At 35.8% G+C, this 20,809-nt stretch overlaps 1 protein-coding gene across 2 annotated transcripts in view; it reads right to left on the minus strand.

Moving 5' to 3' along the window:
- Positions 1-475: 475 nt before the first annotated feature.
- Positions 476-20,809, minus strand: part of LOC145667047 (uncharacterized) — a 40,263-nt gene continuing 19,929 nt past the window's right edge. For both annotated transcript variants that reach the window (XM_081734742.1, XM_081734743.1), the window contains exons 2-5: positions 18,540-18,621; positions 14,707-14,840; positions 11,194-11,398; positions 476-5,619 (exon numbers count right to left, since the gene is read on the minus strand). In XM_081734742.1, coding sequence (XP_081590868.1) covers positions 4,648-5,619; positions 11,194-11,398; positions 14,707-14,840; positions 18,540-18,621 — 1,393 coding nt within the window. In that variant the 3' untranslated portion in view covers positions 476-4,647. The remainder of the gene's footprint in view (positions 5,620-11,193; positions 11,399-14,706; positions 14,841-18,539; positions 18,622-20,809) is intronic.

Consider the following 20,809-nt stretch of genomic DNA (forward strand, 5'->3'; position numbering starts at 1 on the left):
AACACGTCCGATTCTGGTGAATATAGCTTACAATATGAAGGTAAGCATATTTCTTTAAATTACTCATATTACATAAGAAACTGTAAAGTCTTAGGAAAAAGAGAAGTATGTAATTATCATTCACATTTTCCGGTTAATAAATATGTTTGTTTGAAGGTTTAAGGGTCGGCTGTGGTACCATCTTGACATTTGTTTGGTAAAGCAGGAAAATTCCGAAAATTCTTTTCAGAATTTTCAGTGGTGGGGATCAAACTCAAGATCTCTCGAATACGAAACCAATGCTTTGAATGGGAATGCAATGCTTCAATACTAGCCAATTCTATTATTGAAATAAAGCTTTTTTAAGTAATGGATTAATGAATGTAAAAGTTAATAATAATAATAATAATAATAATAATAATAATAATAATAATAATAATAATAATAATAATAATAATAATAATAATAATAATTTAATTTAATTTAATTTAAAGAAATATAATAATAACAAAGCTGCACTAAAATGAGTACCAACTAATCCAAATGAGACTATCACAGGGTTATTGGGAAGTCAACTGTTCAAAGAACCTTAACATTTGTTACTGTTATAAATGCTGATTTTCTTTTGATTTATACAACATATTTTTCTTTGTTTTCAGATTCTGGAAGCCTGAGGAAGACTAGGAAACTAATATCCACCCATACAGAAACTGTTTGTGATGACTCTCGATCGAATTGTGACTTAGACTCTGATGACAGCACAAGAGATCCACATGTAAGCTATTCGTCAAGTAGCGACGAACAAGTGATAACGTCCAGAAAACAAGTTGGTCGTAAGAAGGAAAAACCAAAAGATGTAGGTGCTCCCAAAGACTTTAATTTGGAGAATTTCGCTTCTTCGAGTTTTGTAGTCGATACAGTCTGCACACAAACTGGAAACGCAAAGTTAGAGTGTGGAGTGATTTCCATAAATCTACCGCAGTGCGTGCAAAAAAATAGTGAAACTCTGAATCCGTTACCTGAGAAAGTGATCCAAAGGGAAATAAAACGACGTAGTAGAAAAGAGAGAGAAAGAAGCAAAAGACTAAGAAAGGAAAGGCATGCATATATCACAGAAAAGGAGAAGGAAGTTCCGGCAAGAAAGATGAGTAAACTTACTGAGTGTAGAATGAAGTGTGCTAGTAGATTCACAGAAAGTGATGGCCAATTGTTTCAATGAGTACTGGAAACTGGGTTCTCGTGATAATCGTGCTAAATACGTGAGTTCTTTAATCACTATCAAAGAGAAGAAAACAGAAAAAATGTCCGGTAGGTAAAAAGAAGACGCGTGAGTGTCACTGTACGTATAGTTTCATTGTGAAAAATGACAGACATCCAATTTGTAAGATATGCCTTCTAAAAACTCTTGTAGAAACAAAATCATTTTTGAGTGCGTTCTTCAAAAGAAAAAGCAGTCACACGCTGGAGTGGTTCCTGAAGACTTGAGAGGAAAAAGAAAACATCAAAAACAGTACCAGAAGAGAAAGTCCAAGATGCGAGGAATTACATATTGTCTTTTCCAAGCTACGAAAGTCACTATTGTCGCAAAAGAACATTCAAAAAGTTCTTAAGATGTACCGATTGCATACAGAAGGAAGAAACAACCCTATTTCACTCTCTCTATATTCTAAGCACTTTCATGAGTTGAAATTTGCATTCAAAAAACCAAAAAAGATATTTGCCACAAGAGTGATTTATTGGAAGCTAAAATTAGAGCTTCCGAAGAAGGTAACTTGGAAGAGGTTATTAGTGAACGTACTGAACATCACACACTCGCCGAAGAAGCGTACAGCGCTAAGCGCAGGAACAAGGAAATCTCTAAAGAAGATTACACAAAGATGACTTTTGCTTTTGACTTCCAGCAATGCCTCCCTATTCCTTATTTAACATCATCTGTGTCATTTTACAAACAATTACTGTGGACCTTTAATCTAATTCACAATCTCGCTTCAGATGAAGCTACGTGTTACATGTGGGATGAATCTGTGTCTGGAAGAGGAGGTAATCAAATAGCATCATGTCTTTACCAACAAATACTGAATCTATCGTTTCATGTTCAATAAGTGACTTTCTATTCTGATACTTGTGGAGGGCAAAATAAGAACATTCATGTAGCATTAATGTTTATGTATGCCCTTCACAAGAAAATAGAGTTGCAAGTAATAAACCACAAGTTTCTAGTTAGTGGCCATACCCATGTGGAATGTGATACCGATCACTCAATAATAGAAAGGGAAAAGAAACGATCTGGCATGAAGATCCATCACCCTCATGACTGGATGCAACTTATACGCACAAGTAACAGGAAGTTACCTTTCAATGTGATTTCCATGAAAAAGGAGGACTTTTTTTTTTATTTTAGCAATTTATGTAAAGGTGACGGTCCCTTCGTATTGCGAAAGCTAAATGAAAACAGGGAAAATTTTCTCTGGCACCCTGTGCAGTGGCTTCAGTATGAGAAGCTTCCTTCCAGTTTAAATAGAAGCACTCATCAAAAGACGAAGATCCGTTCCCGATGCTGAATTTGAGACGACGGCGAAAGGATTCAGAAATGCCACCATTGTCCTTGATCCATGAAGATCCCGTACCCATCAGTAAGGAAAAGAAGAAGGACCTTCTGGATTTGCTTCCATTGATAAATCCTGTATTCCATGACTTTTAAAGAAATTTACGAACATCTGATGAGATATCCGAAATCGATCCAGACTTAGAAGAATTTGATACGGATCCTTGAACTTATTGTATTCATTACGAGCATGTGTGTTCTTTTTGAATTCCATTATGTGAACAGTGTTTAACCATTACATTGTATTTTTTTTTTACATGAAACTGGGAAGTTAAAAAAAAAAAGTTTAAGTATTGTGTCTGAACAGTTCATGATTCAAAGGAATTATTATTCAGATAACTTCCACTGTTTTAAACTTAGTGAGCAGTATTGAAAGGACTGTCAATTTTAGGAGTAACTATTCAGTACGAAATATGTAATAAAACTGTTTTGGTAACATTTACTATTCGCATTTTTAATATTTTACAGGTGTTTACTATATAGCATACACGTGCATAACCAGGTAAGTAGGTCAATTTCGCAGTGCATAAGCAGGCAACTGAATAAAACAGTGCAAAATCACACTTCATTGTTGTACATTCTGGATGAGATTTTGCAACATAACACATCCTAATGACATAACTATATCGTCAAAAAATTGAGTTGATTTGGCTATATTCATACTCACAGGAACCAGTAGAACTTTCAAACTTCTCTCCTGTAAAATTAACAATTCCCGACTTGACCGGTTATTCACTAAGATGAGCCATATAACGCGAAATGTCACTACTATAGAAATGAAATGAAATCCTTGAGTTCTACGTCGATCGCTTATACCGGGTAAGCTAAAGGAAATGATGATGATAAATGAATGAAATGGTGGAATGAGTAAAGTGGGAGGAAACGGGAGAACCCCGAGAAAACTCACGCACACGGTACTTCTCGCACCACAAAGCCCACTGGGATCGACGCAAGCTGGGATCGAACCAGAGGTGACCACTTCATCACTGAGCCACCGGACCCCACTACTATAGAAATCTCCCATCTCCACTTCAAGAGAAAATTTTCAAAGACGCTGAAACTTATGCTCCATTATTTTTATTATGTGTTTAAATGCCGAATTTTACATCTCTAACTGAAGCGAATCCTCACATTCGGTAATTTGTGAATAAATAAAGGGAAATTTTACCATTATTGAAACGCCCCCTCTTGAGCGGGATATTCGGGAAGTCTCAAATAAATGGCTCATTTTTAATTTAAAGCCACCAACTATGTCAAAAAAAAAAATCGAAATTAGTCACGCAATTGTTAAACTACGCCAGTGGCCGCTAATAACATCTGAAAATGTCTATGAGTAAGCCTCCGAATGTTTAACTTTCTGTGCTCTTACAAACGATAATTAGTTAACATAATTGACTTACCTTAATGTAACAGCCAGAGCTCCTCCGTGGCTAAGCGGTTTGCGTACGCGCCTTTGGCGTGGGAGGCGCGGGTTCGATTCCCGTCGGGAGCTCATGTGGTTCGGATTCCACGTTAATCAGTAGGTCCACGTCTCATATAGCCTCGCTGCTGAACGGGACTTTAAAGTCAAAATCAACTCATTAATGTAACAGCCAACATTTCAATTGGTGGTATCGCAAGTCTCATGAAAGTATCTTCTGCTTTAATTTGATCACTTTTCGATAAGAGTTCATCAAATAAAGTGATGCTCATGCGAAAATAAAGAACTTTTCTTCGTCATTGCGCAAATCAATAAACATGGAAGAAAATTCACCTTTAAGCAGTCGTGAGCTTACGTACGGATGAACCCAGTATCGTCTCTGTTTCTTCCTTAGGATTTTACTGGCTAAGTATACAAAAACAGCACGTTTTCTTCTTTCAATTTTCATCTTCATTCAACTGCAGCTGAAAATAAAATGAGCTGTTTTCTATGTCTATGTGAAGTGGTTGGGCTGAGACGCCCGCACGAGTCTGCTGCGAGTTGTTGCGGGCCCGCAACAGACTTTTCTGCACGTCTGAACCGAGTCTAAAAGTCCATATCTCCGATCGTGCCCATCATAGTAGTCCACGAATTGCTCTAGTGCTCACTTCAATTCGGAGATAATGAATCCTGCAACACCCGGTATTACTGATCCAATGATTTCCAACAGTTTTGGGTATGGTTGCCATTTAACAGCGTAATGTCCGAACACTTCACTTCGTGTTGTTATTTGTAAAATGTACTTTACGTTCTTCGTCAGAAAAATTGGGTTCGGAAATTCTATTATCTTTACACTATCTATCACTGAGCCCGAAGTTCTTGACATATCATTGCACTGTTGTAAATCTACAGAATGTGGGGGCAAAATAACTCGACCACCTTCACACACTTCTTTGAGTTTTACCAAAATTCGAGTGTCTTCTGTCGTTTGATAAGGGATCTCCGGACGTCTTAATTCTTTTCTTAAAAGGGAAAAACGTCTGAGACTCATTTCCGTCAAAGTGGGAATATCAATGGTTTTGTGGATTAAACAGTTGGGTGGAATTACCAATAGTCCATGAAGCACGATGTTCTCTTTCGTTTCGAATACTAACGAAGCAATCTTGTTCCAACTATTATAGTTTGTATCAAATCCTATAGAACGTAGAAGTTTAAATTCAAGTACATGTGTCCACTCTAGTGTTGTTTTATTAACGTAGGTACGGATTTTTCTATCATTACTAATGGCACCATGAGGTACGTATTTCTCGGGCCATTCTAAATAATAGAAAATATTCAATCTCTCCTCGGGTGTTAATGGATCGATGTCCACATACTTTCCAAACTCTGTCTTAGAGAAAACGAGGAATCTGATTTTGCTAATAATTTCGTCACCCAAAATTGTCCTCCGATTCACTTTAGCATCACTTTCCATTGCACGTCGGTGATCAGCCCAAGCGATAACGGCTCTGTAGAGATCTGCTTCGCTTTTCGCACACAACGCCTCTTGATCAAGAAATGCCGAAAGAGTTTCCCTCTTCATAGTCACAAAATAATCTGGATCGTCAATGATCTCTTGTGCTCCAGCTTGCATAAACTGAAAATATACATATATTTGAGTAGAAAACAATAATAAAAAAATGCTAAAATATATATCTAAAACGATCTAATCTAGTCATTTCCAAGTGGTCGATCTATGACGTATACACAGGGTTTTGTGATCCAAGAAAGAATTGTAAAAAATACGTTAAGCAAAGATAGAAAGGAAATGCAATTAAAGAAGTGTCGGGAGTGTACTAGGATAGATTATAGGGATTATCAGACATATCCTTCCTATTAAATAAACGTTCCCGTCGTTTTAGCCGTGTTCTCGAATACGTTGTATGCTGTTCATGGCGCCAATGTTTAAATACATGAGACAGTGGCACCATTTTTAGGTCAGCAGATGAAGTATTTAAAGATATGTCTAAAATTACGAAGAGTTTTATATAATACGGGAGGATATATCTAATAGTTTCGTAATCTATGAGATTAGTAATCACGAATGCACGAGAAGCGTAATGAAAAACTATCGACTAAGCCATCGATATTTTTCTTCCCTGTTACCAGTGAAATTTTCAACGCCAAGTTTGATCTGACCCCTGTTCTATGTGTGCTTTACTGAAAATGGTAGGAACAAACTGTAATGACACAGAGTATCCAACTGGCAATGATTGCTGTAGCTGAACAATTTTAAAGAACTTAATGTATAGCTTTCTACATTACAAACATTTTTAATTAAACTAGTAATGCTTAGCATTGTAGAAAAGAAGTTTCTTCATGGGTGGTTTTCAATCCAATCCTAATAACGAAAGTAATTCTTAAGCTTCCAAAAAACAACAGCTGTTTTTCATTTTTTTAAAAACATAAGAAATGTTACCCTGAAACATATTCTTAAAGATGTATTAAACTAGAAATATAAATAACTCAACAAAGCAACGTATATTTTAAAATAATAACTGTGAAACAGCTTAGCCAACTAACTTAAAACATCGGCTTGCTCAGTGTCTGACGAATCCAATATGTTCACTTGGTTAGCGAAACTGCTACCCAGTTATTATTTCAAAATAAACGTTGTTTTGTTCAATTATTTTTTTTTATTTCTAGTTTTAGTTATTTAAGATAGCGAAGCTAATATGAACCAGTTAGTTATTAAACATGGGGTAAATTTTCCTCCTGAACTTTGAGCGGTCAACCAAACGCCACAGGCGCCATTGGAAAGTCTAGGGAATAACACTTTTACAATGTTTCACGAAACCTGGCAAGCTATTCTTTATAAAACTAACTGAATTCACCATCTTCACTCTCAACCCCCAAACAATATAAGTGAGTCTCTGCTACAGACAATACACAACTGTTTTTTTTTTTTTTTTTTAATCGAATTTTTGTAAACTTTTATATAGCATTATATATTTTCTTAATCAGGGAAATGTAAATTCATTCCCGCATTATTGGCCAAATTCAACTCCAAGGTGTGGAGATGATTAAAAATCTTAAGAGAAAATATAAGGTAGAGTTCGCTAATTTGGACTGGCACCTGGGTTAAACCGCTTAATATATATATATATATATATATAAAAAAAGCATTCAATGTGTAAGAGTTGGATACATTGCCCGCAGCAGAGAAAAAGAAAGCTTCGAGGACCGTCTCTTCTCATGTGCATAATACGCAGCTTAGAAGAACGAATATGGATTTCGGTGATATCTTTAGTTGTGTTACTGCAAGTATGTTTCCAACAGTATTTTACAAAGCCTAGCCAAACAGAAGTAGAAATGACTAAAAAGAAATTAAAGAAACACAAATCTCCGGGTGTAGACGAAATTCCGAGAATGAGTAAATTTTAACTGGAGGGAAAAAATTGCGGAACAAAATACAAAAACTCATTCTCCTTATCTGAAACACGGAAGAATTACCACAACAGTGGAAAGAATCAATCATTGTTCCAACTTACAAAAAAGGCGACAAAACGCAGGCACTTCTCTTCTGTCAACTTCCCACAAAATCCTCTAAAACATTCTATTACCACGATTGACTCAATTACCAGATAAACTTATTGGAGATTATCAGCGCGGATTTAAACGAAATCGATCAACTATCGATCAGATATTTACCATTCGACAAATATTCAAATGAAATGGAAATACAACGGAACATCAATTATTTATTGATTTTATAAAGGTAACCGCGAAAATTTTGTCGCTTTTCCACTCACCATCTTCCAACATCGATATGTCACCCAAGACGTACCTGGAAGATAAAAAGAGTCCCCATCAGCATTGATGACCTTCTGCCAACGTTCTGGAAGGCCATGGATTCCATCGCGGTAGAACTTAGTGGGTCGGGAAGCGAAGAAGGTATCAAGTGCATTTTGCACCTCTACTAGGAATCTGAATTGGCGTCCTCTAAGATGCTTGTTCAAGGAATGAAACAGGTGATAATCCGCCGGTGCAATGTCCAGGTAGTATGGCGGATGCAATAGTGTATCCCATCCAAGGCGTAGAAGTGTCCCGGGTTATCCTAGCTACATGAGGCTTAGCGTTGTCCTGTAACAGGAGGACCCCTTTGCCATTCAAAAGTGCTGCCTCTAGAGTTTTGAGTTTTTATGGAACACGGCTCAACTGCCGACAGTACATAGTTGCATTGATGCTCTGACCAGCTGGTAAGTTTCCAATGCACGATGCCGCGAGCAGTCCTCGAAACACACACAAGGACCTTATTCTGATGCAGTACTGGTTTCGGCTGTTTTGCAACCGGTTCATGGGATGCTAACCAATGATGATGCCACCGTGGAGCTTATACAGGACCCACTTCTCATCACATGTCAACACTCTGTCCAGAAATGGCTCCTTCCTCGAACGAGACAGCAAAGAAACACAAGTGTCAGCCCGCGTTGCCTAATAGCCCGGAGTCAAATCATGTGGTACCCATCGACCCAACATGCAGTGCTTGTGCTGCCGAATGATTTCTCCATTTACACTGAATTGTAGACCCAGTTCCTTATATGTTCGGTCATTGTTCGCCTCAATTGTTGCTTGAAGATCTTCATTTTGTACATGTGTTGGTCTTCCGGCACGTGGTGCGTCTGCGAGTATTTCGTCACCGTCCTTAAACTTGTTAAACCACCACTGCACTGTCCACGTAGTCACGACACGTCACCTAAGGTCTGGCATATCTTCCGCCCCGTTGCAGCGGCGTTTCACCCCAGTTTGAACTCGTACAGCATACACACCCTTATGATCTTCTGTGGAGGTCCTATGTTCACTCTGTCCTTACGCAAGTCCACGGTGTAACTGAACTGCCACAACCAGATAGTACGTATGTTGAATATATCCACACCAACAACTGCCCCTCGCCTTATCTCCATTCGCATTCAACTCAAGGCATGCGAGACAATGTAACACACACCTCCACAAGAAGAGAGAGAACTTTCTTGGTTTCCTTTATAAAAAGGCTTTCTATTAGGAGGAAAATACTGTACAACAGTCTTGCAGAATTTGGAATACGGAAAGAGCTAGTTAAATTAATTATGATGTGTTTAACTGAATCCCAAAATAAAATCCTAGTACGAAAATCCTTGTCCGCGAGCTTTCACGTCAAGAATGGCCTGGAACAAAGAGATACGTTGTCACCATTATTCAACTTTATTTCGAAGTACGCTGTAAGGAAAATCAAAGACAGCAATCAGGTCCTGAGCTGAACGATATTCATCCGGTTATAGCGTATTCTGATGTAAATCTGATAGAACAATAGAAAGAAATGCTGAGGCCTTATTAAATGCTTGCTGGAACATGAGTGTAGAAGTAAATGGAAAAAAAAAAAAAAAAAAAAAAAAAACTAAATACATTGAAGTTCATCGAAATTGTAATACTGCAAATTAAGCATGCATAAAAGTATCAAAAAATACTTTCGATAAAGTAGATACTTTCAAATATCTAGAATCAATATTAACAGACCAAAATCATATTCCCGATGTAATTAAATGTCGACTGAAAATAGGAAATTTATGTTCTTATTCGGTTCAAAATCTTTTGTCGTCACGAATTCTGTCGACGAATTTGAAGTTTAAAATGCATAAACGATAATCATGCCTGTTGTGCTTTATGGTTGCGAAACATGGTCGCTTACTTTAAGGAAAGAACGCAGACAGAAAGTATTGAATATTTGAGAATAAAATCCTGAAACGAATATTCGGATTCAAGAGGAACGGGAATGGGGAATAGCGAAATCTTTATAATTAGGAACTGAATAATTTATACCGTTTAACGAACATTGTTAGGATTATCAAGTCTACGAGGCTCAGGAGGCCAGGTCAAACAGCGAAAATGGAAGAAAGTAGGAACACTTTAAAATTTTTGACTGAAAACGTTCATTAGGAAGACTTCGGCGCAGATGGGAGGACAATATTAAGATGGATCTCGCAGAAATAGGAATACAAAGTAAAAACTGGATTCATTTTGCTAAGGATAGAAGTCAATGGAGAACTTCTGTGAACGTGGTATTGAACCTCCAGGTTCCATACGCCATAAAGTTGGATACTGTTTTCACCAGTAACAGGCAAGTACAAGATTTAAATTTATATCAACATCAAGTATACTGTTTTAGCTACAATATATTGCAATGTTTCAAGATTGCAGTGTAACGTCAAGTTTAGGAACTAGTTTTTCAATCTCAACCTAGCAGTTGTCTAGTAAGAACCTTTGTTTTCTACATTGGATCAATCTAATACAGGCAACCATTTCATAATGATGTTTTTGAATGAATAAACTAAAGTATCCTAGTTGGTCTAAAAGTACTGAAGCCATGTTTTGCTATTACACAGCTTCAGGATGACTGAAAGGAAGCGTATGGAAAATGGACTGAAGATGAATTGCAAATGATAATTTTGACTTACCAAAATTGGGAATAATTTCTGAATGAAAGTAGCAGGGTGTACGGGGGTTTCCAAAGCAACGATCATACGACATACATTTCAGAAAAATAGTAACGTTAATGAAATTAAGGCGTTAGCAAGACCCGCTATAATACAAATTGCAGAAAGAACAATAAATCCATCTTTTGCTTACCAGACATGCCATATAGAGAAAAACCTAGCAGCTGGGCAACTTTTTAAAACTGATTTTAATTTTACATTAATGCTGATGATATGCTTAGTTTTTCCGATTCAATTTTTTATTTTGCAAGAGATGTGTTTCTTTCGCAACATTTATTTTTAAAATCAAAGTATTGCTTCTGATTACTGTAGATATTACGATATCAAATTCAAATAACTAATGTTCATTTGATTTTGAAAGTATTCCAACTTACAAAATGGTTTCCTTAAATAGATAGTTAGCATTGTTTCTTTTGTGTGATATAGTTACTGCGTTACCTTTTGACTTAGCATAAATATGAGTCCTAAATGCTAATATGATGAGTTTTTTTTATTCCATCATTATTTTGCCACTTCAGTATTCCGTTTTTGGTGTATACTAGAAATATGTGCTGGTCCAAATTAGGCAACTCTCCCCTGTGCCAAAATTACAACATAAGATTTACGAAAGTTATATTCGGACATTTTTAAATCGGAAAGGAGGGTTAAATTCATAAACTGTAGTGTATGTTTTAAAGAAAGAAATATAGGCAAATATTTACCCTCATAGCCAATTCTCTCAGCGACGGCTCATCGAGTTCGTCTGCATACTCATACGCCTGAATACTGGAGGAATGGCTTAAATTGCACCTCACGTAATCTTCACATTTCCCTTTTAATTGAGATATCATATACTTCTTTGCTGCAGACAATACTTCGAAGGCTTCTTCCACACTTCTTAATTCCAACTGTGATGTAGAAATCCACCTGCATCAGATAAGATAAAATAAAATAAAATAAAATATGTACAGTAATTATAAGAACTTGTAGCAAGCAGTAAGATTAAAAGTAGACAAAATCTAAAATTTACTGGAAGGACTAGTCAACAGCAGCACAGACAGTAGTCCAAGGGTGGGTAAAGATAATTTGTTAACTGCCATCGTCATAATTGGACGTTTTCTCGAGCATTTGCAAACAAACTCTGTTGGCAGGAAAAGTCACGAAAGTATACATGCCGATGTAGCCTTAAGTGAATGGTAGTTAGTCTGTGGTCACTAAGATAAACAAGATGTATTGTGTCGTACCTTGGCACCTTTACCTACCTTTTGGTGTACCTTTTTGGTGTATCATTTTTCTTCTTTCATTTTGTTTTCTTTCTTTCTTTTCTTTTTCTGTTGATAAATGGTATGTACATTACATGTCAATGAGTCCACTAATGTCAATGATAGAGATATTGGAAAATGTAATAACCTCATAAAAGATAATGAAAGGTCGAATCTCAGAGCAACAACCGGACTATGAAAAAGCAATGACATTAGATGTGTGTATTGTTAGGATTATTGACCGTCGCATGCAAAAACATGGTGAAGGACTCAAGATAAAGGTACAATGTTCTTTAATTTCTTTGTTGAAGTAATACAAAAACGAAGGTAAGACTTGTATCAAAATCATGTGATGTACAAACGCTGGACTCTCACATGAGGTTTACGTCAATGATATCCGCTTTGGAAAGTATAAAACCTCCAGACGGGGCTCCTTTAGTCACCCTTCTCTTCACCGGAGTCTCGGCTCGTCGTTTTCGTAATTTTACTTGAAGAGGTCCGATCTGCCACCTGCGGTTGTCGCACAACACGTCTTGTCTTGTCTATTTGGACTTAGTCTGTCAAATGTTATATCACTTTCGTAAATCCCCTTAGTGAGAGTCTACGTTTAATAAGTTTTCGTTTAACAATTCTACGTTTAAAAGTTCTTTGCTTTTTTTTTTTTTTTTTTTTTGTGTGTGTGTGTGTGTGTGTGTGTGTGTGTGTGGATCTCTAATTGGAACTGTAAACATCTTGAACCAATAAATTGTCATCAATCAATAGTTTGAAATCTACGTTTCATTTCTCTGGACACTGCCGTACTCCAAGCGGGAGTCGAACTAGTGATCATCTGCCGACGCCAACCGAAGGTACGCTGCCCAAGCCGCTCGGGGCGCTACAATTGAAAGATTATGAATATATGTAGTAAGGATAAAAGATTAGGAAGATTATAAGTATATGAATTGACGAAGATTTAAAGGAGATTATTGTTAAAAGATTAAAGAACAAAGTTACGAATTAAAGTAAGAATAAAGATTCCAGATTTGCATAATAATGAACGTATGTGTTTTGATTACTGGTGCATTACGATTCAGGTTAGTTTAAGATAAAGTATAATCAAGCCAAATATCCTCTTAGAAATAATATCATTTCATTTTAATAAAGTTAACAAACTCAATTGTCAACAGAGCACCTATAAAACAAGAAAAACTTCCGATTGGGAGTAGAAAGCCGAAAATCTTTAATCGATATAGGCAGAGTTTAAATCAAGTTCGCCCAAAGTATTTTTCAACGTTATTTTTGCAACTTCCAACTATATTGATCATTTACCTACCAAATGGACATATTTTGTAACGTTTGCATCAACGACATAGCAATGACTTTTTTTTTTTTTTTTTTTTCTCCGTTGTGTTCTTGTACGTATGAATTTTTCGAAGATGGGTATACGGAATGACACCTCTCAAAATGTGCTGCTAGGGGTGATTCATACTTTTAGGCCCATTATTTGGCATCGAATAGGAACTGCCACCTGCAAGATTTCACCTACAGTTGCAATGTTCTCTGAGAAAGTTTGAGTTGATTCTACGTATCTGGAAGATTCCTCCCAAAATTTTGAAACATAAAATAACCGATTTTCTTTCTCTTCACATATTTACTCTTAATTAGTTAGCCCACGAGGCGAAAAAGTTCACGACTTTTATGGGCAACACTAGTTGAACCAAGTCTTAGATCTCAGACACTGCCTAAGTGTTAGGCCCACTATACACTATGAGGTAAGTTCTAAGAAATATCCTAGGATTTATCTGAGGAAAAATGTTACGACATATCCCGTAGGAAATCCTACTCTTCTGTCCATACACGTAACTACACTGCAAATCTTACTGATATTGATACCAGGGGTTATATTGCTAAATTGCACACCTCTTGAAAATTGCATAAAAATCAGAAGATAAATTAGCAAAATATACCTCATCAGTCCCTGCTCCACTCTTTATTTTGTCGAGTATTTTTGCTCTTTCACACACATACGGCTGGTAGGGAGAAAACAAATTTGTTTTCATTTTCTCTCACCTGATGTTACTTAAATCGAAATCTTACGAATTTTCTTTCCGAAATAGAGCGTGCTTTAAACAAGAGAAATCTCATAGGATCGTTCACGACTTAGGAAGTGACATGCGATCTCATACCATACACTTGAGATTTTGAGTCTAGGAAAAATCGTAAGATATTTCCTAAGATCTAGTCTATAGTGTGTAGCAGGCTTCGCAAAGTGACTGTACAAACATAACGAAGAGCGTTAAAGGTAATATGTAATCAATTAAATAGAAAAAGTTGTAGTTTTCAAACCAGCCGATGACAAATTACTGTAATTAAGTTTTTTTTTTTTTTTTCTTTAAAGCATGTTTAAAAAGTATTTTTCTTTGAGAAAGCATACTGTGCAATAACAACCACAAGTTTTGCTAGGAAGAGAAATATGATTCTTTGTAAATACATAAATGATATAAATTTAAGTGTATGACACGAGTACTTCGAAATGATAGCATGATTATGAACCAGAATTACACTGTTAAAATTGAGAGAGTAGTGAGAAATACTGATATTAAAAGGGTACAAAAAGATGTCATAAGCAAATTTTTTCTCGTGTGACAACGCACTAACAATATTTCATTAAATTTCTTACGTTATAGATCACAAATTTTGTCGTTTTGTGGTGGAAAACCACCGTGTGCATGAGTTTTCTAGTGGTTCTTCCGTTTTCTCCCACTTTCCTCATTCCATTTCATTCATTTCTCATCATCACCGTATCCTTTAGCCTAGCCAGCATAAGAGAAGAACCTAAAACTTAAAAATTTTATTTCACTTGGAAGCTACTATAATGAATCAGTTAGATCCGTTGCAATGTATAATAAACGTGTTAAAAATATATATTTGAAAAACTGAAACTTTATCTTTTGTTTGCACAAATTACAACAACACAGTGTATATTCTACTTACTTTATCATCATTGCAAAAGCACTGGGATCAATATCGGTAACATGTATTTCCTTCCTTTCGGGAAGGGACCCGAAAAACATTCTGTCAAATACAGGACTTTTCTCTGCTAATGTAGATTTCTTCCCTGAGATAACCTGCCAAACACAAACAAAATTTTATGAGTTTTAGTATCATGTCACTAATAAACATTTACAGTATACGTACATACATACATACATACATACATACAATCATACATACATACATACACACACACACACACACACACATATATATATATATATATATATATATATATATATATATATATATATATATATACTCTAAAACTGTACACTTGGTCACTTTTGTACTTTACCTATTTATTCTAGGATCATTTTATGAAATTACAATTTTCCATACAATGTACATACTAATAATTGCTCTGTGGGTTGGCCACCTATCTATCTTGAAACTTGGCCACACAGTCACGACTTTATCCCTATGCTTATAAGCTGAAACCTCTACAGACATCTTATTCCCAGCAAATAATCTTGCAGTATCATTTTGACTCATACATTCTACGTTACTGAGGCTAGTAACTTTCCCTATTGCGGAAAAACAATCGCTCTATATTGATTTTTTGAAGCAAATCTTTATTATTACTAACGTAATATAGTAGACTTCGACTGCCCGGGCTCAAGTGGCGGAAGGGCAGACCGGATAACAAAAAAGCTGGATAGACCCAACTTCTATAATATCGCCCCACATATAGCATTAGGAATTCATTATTTATACCAAAAACCGCTCTTATTTATATTATCTGCCCGCTTAGGCCAGTACTTTATACATGTTTGTTATGTACTGGAACGTACGTTTAAAAATTTAAGGGGAAGACCAAGAATTAAAAACACTGTATACATTTTATAATAAATCTTGTAATTCTAACTTAATTAAAAGAAACATATGATGAACACTACACATAAAGTACGGGACAAAATTAAACGAGCAAAAACGCTATTAGTTTTAATGGATTTTTGGATCAAAACATCAAATATATTTTAACCTTAAGTTTTCTTGTACGCCTTATATTACGAGAACTACATACCGTGTAGCCAAACCAAAACTACCACTTAACTCAATATGATGTGTTTATCCCGTAGAAAATACGAAAACTCGATTCAGAGGCCATTCAAAATTGTGACCCCTGACGGAAAATTCAATATACTTCATTCAATCAAAAAATTTCTTGTACGTCATACACCTGGAAAACTACATACAGTGTAGTCAAACCGAAAGCATCACTTAACTCAGTATGATTTGCTTATCCCGTAGAAAATACGAAAACTCGATTTTGGGTCCGTTCAAAATTTTGTGACCCCTGATCGAAGGTCCAATATATTTCATTCAATCAAAACTTTTCTTGTATGCCTTATATCTGGAGAACTAGAGATAGTGTAGTCAAACCCAAAGTATCAAACCCAAGCTACACCGTCAGGTGAAAATTATAAGGGACATTGATGATGGATAAAGTTGGTCAGTGGAAGAAATTAAAAGAACAATTAAAGTGTTCCACAAAAATCGTCTGTGGTTGATGTTCCTTTAATACTAGTGATCAGAAGAAGAACGAGATCGAAAAAAAAATATTTTGCCGAAAATGAAAACAAGGAAGATGTTGAGGTTCCATATATAGATTAGGGATAGCCGCATTTTCCGAAAGAAACAGAAAATATATTTTCCGGAAACCGGAATACGGAAAATGGAAGACGGAAAATTTACCGGAAAATAGAAAACTGAAAATTTACGGGAAAACAAGGGCATAAAATTATCTTACAAAAAACAACCCACACATGTCACATATATGTGAATCTATAGACCTACAAATAAAAATGAATGGTATGATTCATATTCGCACATCACGCTTAAAAGCCTGTACCAATCATGTTCTTCTTTGGTACGTAATTAGATCTTTATCTCAAAGAGGTTTATTACATTTTACTTTGAACACACTAGTATCTACTTTGTCAGTGTTGGCAACCTAAATATATATATATATACGTATATATATATATTTTTTTTTTAATTATTTCTGTACCATTGGAGGTTTGTACACCAACTTGGCATAAACATAGTTCAACACTATAGAAAACATACTGTAGATGCACCCGTCTTCCAGCACTTTAAAATACATTTCTGCATAATTATAAAACCGCCTGTTTAATTATATAACCATTGTTGAATATTTAATTGTGTATCAGGATATTGGATCATAGATAGCTGTGGAAAGAGGACTCGGCTGAGACTAATAAAAAATAATAAATGCACACGTGTTATAAAGGTAAGTGATAGCCCAAGCGATCAAACCAGTATACGCCAATGCCACTGGCAAATATATAATTAAAGCATAATCTATTATAGAAATTACTCAAAGTACAACATTGAAATATCCCTCTTGCTTTCGTGATGTCCTCTATAATTCAGTCCGAGGCAGACAGTAGCTACACCTTCTAGTACATAAAATAATCATTCAAGTATATGGCTACAGAATGCAAGCAATCATCCTACAAGTATCAACGCACATGTCGTAGAAGAGCGTTGAGTGTCAATATATCTAAATAGCTGGAAAGATGATCTCTATATATGTGCGAGAACCTGAAAGCTTTCTGCTCAATCGTACAGAAGAGGAAGCTTCCTTTCTTACAGAGGGAAAAGTGGTTTTGGCGGTTGCCCAGAAAACATTTGGGACCCCATTCCGTAATGATTTCCGTCAATACAGTGCAAAATCTGCGATTTTATCGATTTTTGCACGTTTCGCATAGCGTTACGGAGGCTGGTATGGAATGATGCCGTTGAAACTGTGAGCAGACAAAGTAAAATTAAATACATCTATCAGTACAAAATTAAGTATATTCATTTTATCATATTTAATAGTTAAATATCTTCGGCACCTGTTTTAAAAAATGCGAACAAAGAATATAATACTTAAATTGCAATACTTTACGTTTTCCAATGTCGTTCTCATACTATTTCGATCCCTTTTTGAATTTTTTTTTTTCAAAAGAGAACAGATAAGGTTGGGGCGAAACGATTAATTGAACGGTATCTACGTCCTACATCGGCAACAAAAGAATATAACTAGGTGTGATGAGACCTACGATTAAAGTTGGATTTGACCACTATAGCTCGTTCAATTCGGGACTTGGTGAACCAACAGCATGCACTAGACTACGAAGAAAACTTAAAAAAGAAAGTAAAAACTTCATAGAGTTTAAAACTGTAAGCTTATGTTGATTATGCATTGTGGTGGAAGAGCTCCTTACTAATTAGTATGTTTAAGTTTCAATGAAAAATTCAAGCGTTTCTGCCTCAGCGTGTCTCTTCGAAATGTAACGTTAATTTTGATACGTTATTCAGAAGATGGGAGAAAAAAGGGTTTAACGTATTTACAGCCTATCTTGGGAGGATGTTGCAGGAGGAACCATACAAAAAAATCTTTATTTACACTGTATAAAAAAACTGCATTTTAAATATTTCAAGTCGTTTCGGTTGTCTTCCTTCATTTACAATTAAATAAGATAAAATCCCTTTGGAACTTAGTTTCTGAGTTCGCTCTTGATAGCTTCAGGTTAAATGCCTAATTTATAGTAAATACATGATTATTGAGAAGACAGTATTTATGAATGCATTATAAAATATCAGACTATAATATGAAGACTATCGAGAAATGATGTTCCATTGTAAACACTATATAATCTAACGGTAAACGCGTTCAGTTTCAGAATACGGCATTTCGCCCTCCATTCAAACATCAATACTCATCCATGTGTAGACGTAATCTTATTTTAAACTTGTACCTGTGTTTGATCACCATTTCCCACAATAAACGTAGCAATTTCCTCTCCATCCTGCTGGCCAGCATTCTCAGTCATGTTGACCCTACAAGAGTAAAATAAATAAATAAATAAGTAAATAAATAAATAAATAAATAAATAAATAAAGAACATATTGTGTTTTAATTTTCTTCATAAGTTTTTACTTGCAATTATTCACGGATGAAATTACTATAAGAAAGGATGAAACTTGTTTGTCTTGATTAGAAAAGAAAAGCGGAACACAATTTTAAAATTACGCTCTTATGCTAAATAAGTTAAATGAACCTTCATTAATACTATGCGCTTAATGGAAAAGGAAATTTTTAATATGTGAATTTTACATATAGTCAATAAAAATACTTATTCACAAATGCAAATGTTGTTTATTATCATTAAGTATTTTGCCTTTTCGCAGGTCCGAGGGCTAATTAGGATTTTTTTTTTTTTTTTTTTTTTTTAAATTTTAGATATGGGCCTGGAAATGTTTCTTCCACGTTTCGCGATCTTCAGGTTCCTCTTTTGACTCCCAATACTTTCTTCTATTTTTTAAATCATCGATCAGTTGTTCCTTTTTCTTGCTATCCGCTTTCCTTCCATCTTTTCTTCTATGGCAGTATAAAGAAGACAATTTCTTCGCAAAATGTGTCCAATCCAATTGGTCTTCCTACGAAGGATACTGGATAGAAGTGTCCTTTTCTCTCCTATCCGTTTTAAAACATCTTCGTTTGTTGCTCTCTTTCCATTTTCCTCCAACACCACATTTCGAAGCTCTCTAAATATTTCTTCTCTAGCTTCTGTAATGTCCAAGTCTCTAAACCATACTGTTCAATGCTTCATATATAGCACATGACCAACTACTTCTTAAGTCGAATACTGAGCCTGCTAGATAAGAATAATTTCTTGTTGAATGCTTCTTTAGCTATAGCAATTCTTGACCTGATCTCTTTGGTGCAGTAAGCATCTCTCGTCAAAATACTTTCCAGATACTTCAAATTATCAACCTCTTTAAGTTCTCTTTGTTCTACTTTGATCCGTAAGGGCGTGTTTCCACGGGATATTCTCATGACTTTCGACTTTTCAATGTTGATTCCATTCCATATAGTTTGCTGTGTCAACTATTTTGCCAATCATCTCTCTAGTCCTCCTTCAGTTTTAGCTATTATAACTGTATCATCTGCATCCTGATCTTGTTAAAGATCTGGCCTCCAGTCTTAAATCTTCAATTCCCATTAACGCTTCCTTCATTAAACATTTACTATAAATGTGAATAATTAGGGCGACATACATCCTTATCTTGACATCTCTTCCAATCTCCATACTATTGGTTTCTCCTTCATTCAAGCGCAACTTTACTCGTTTTCCTATGTATAGGTTGCGAATGACTCGTCTCTCCAGTTGACTCCAATTTCTTTAAGTATTTTCAGAAGTTTTGTCTAACTAACCCGGTCGAAACCTTGTCGCCAGCCAATGAAGCGGAAACACAGCTCTTTCTTTACATCAAGAACTCATTCTGATATAATTCTGATGAATCCAATAGCATCTCTGGTGCCTTTTCCTTTCCGGAATGCGAATTAATCTTCTAACTTCGCATCTATCTTACTTTCCAGCCGCCTGTTCAGTATGCGTCCAATAATCTTTCCAGTGTTGGAAATCAGGTTAATGCTTCTGTGATCGCTGCACTTCTTTGCTTGCTTTTCCTTGGCCAATGCAATCATTGTAACATCAAGAAAACCCTTTGGCCATTCTCAACTCAGGTTCTTGTTAATAAGTAGTCAGAGCTTTCACTGCATTGTCTCCTAATCTCTTGAGCAAATCTACTCGTATGTCGTCGTCTCCAGTGGCCTTTCTCTTTCGCATGCCTTTGATTGCTTGTACTACTTTACTTTTCAATATACTGCGTCATTTTTCATCATCATCCACCTCTTCGTCTGCTTCGATTGCAATATCTTTGGGGCGGTTCCCCTGATCATACAGATGTTTTATGTATTTCTCCCAGATTCTAATGATTTTTTGACGGTCAGTGATTACATTACCTTGTTGATCTTCGATGCCAAACGTTCGTTAGCTTTCCCTCCTAATTCTTGTGCTTTCTGGTACATCAGGTTACACCTGCCGCGCCGCTGAAGTTCCATTATTTCTTCACACATATATATCTGCTGCATGTGCTTTTCTTTGGCTTTGTCTGTTTCTCTTCTCAATTCATTATTCAGCCTTCTGTATTCTTTCATGTCCGTGTTTTTCGTTCTTCTGAG

This window comes from Thermobia domestica, chromosome 12 (assembly GCF_964235325.1).
Source record: "Thermobia domestica chromosome 12, izTheDome1.hap1.1, whole genome shotgun sequence".
Taxonomy (NCBI): domain Eukaryota; kingdom Metazoa; phylum Arthropoda; class Insecta; order Zygentoma; family Lepismatidae; genus Thermobia; species Thermobia domestica.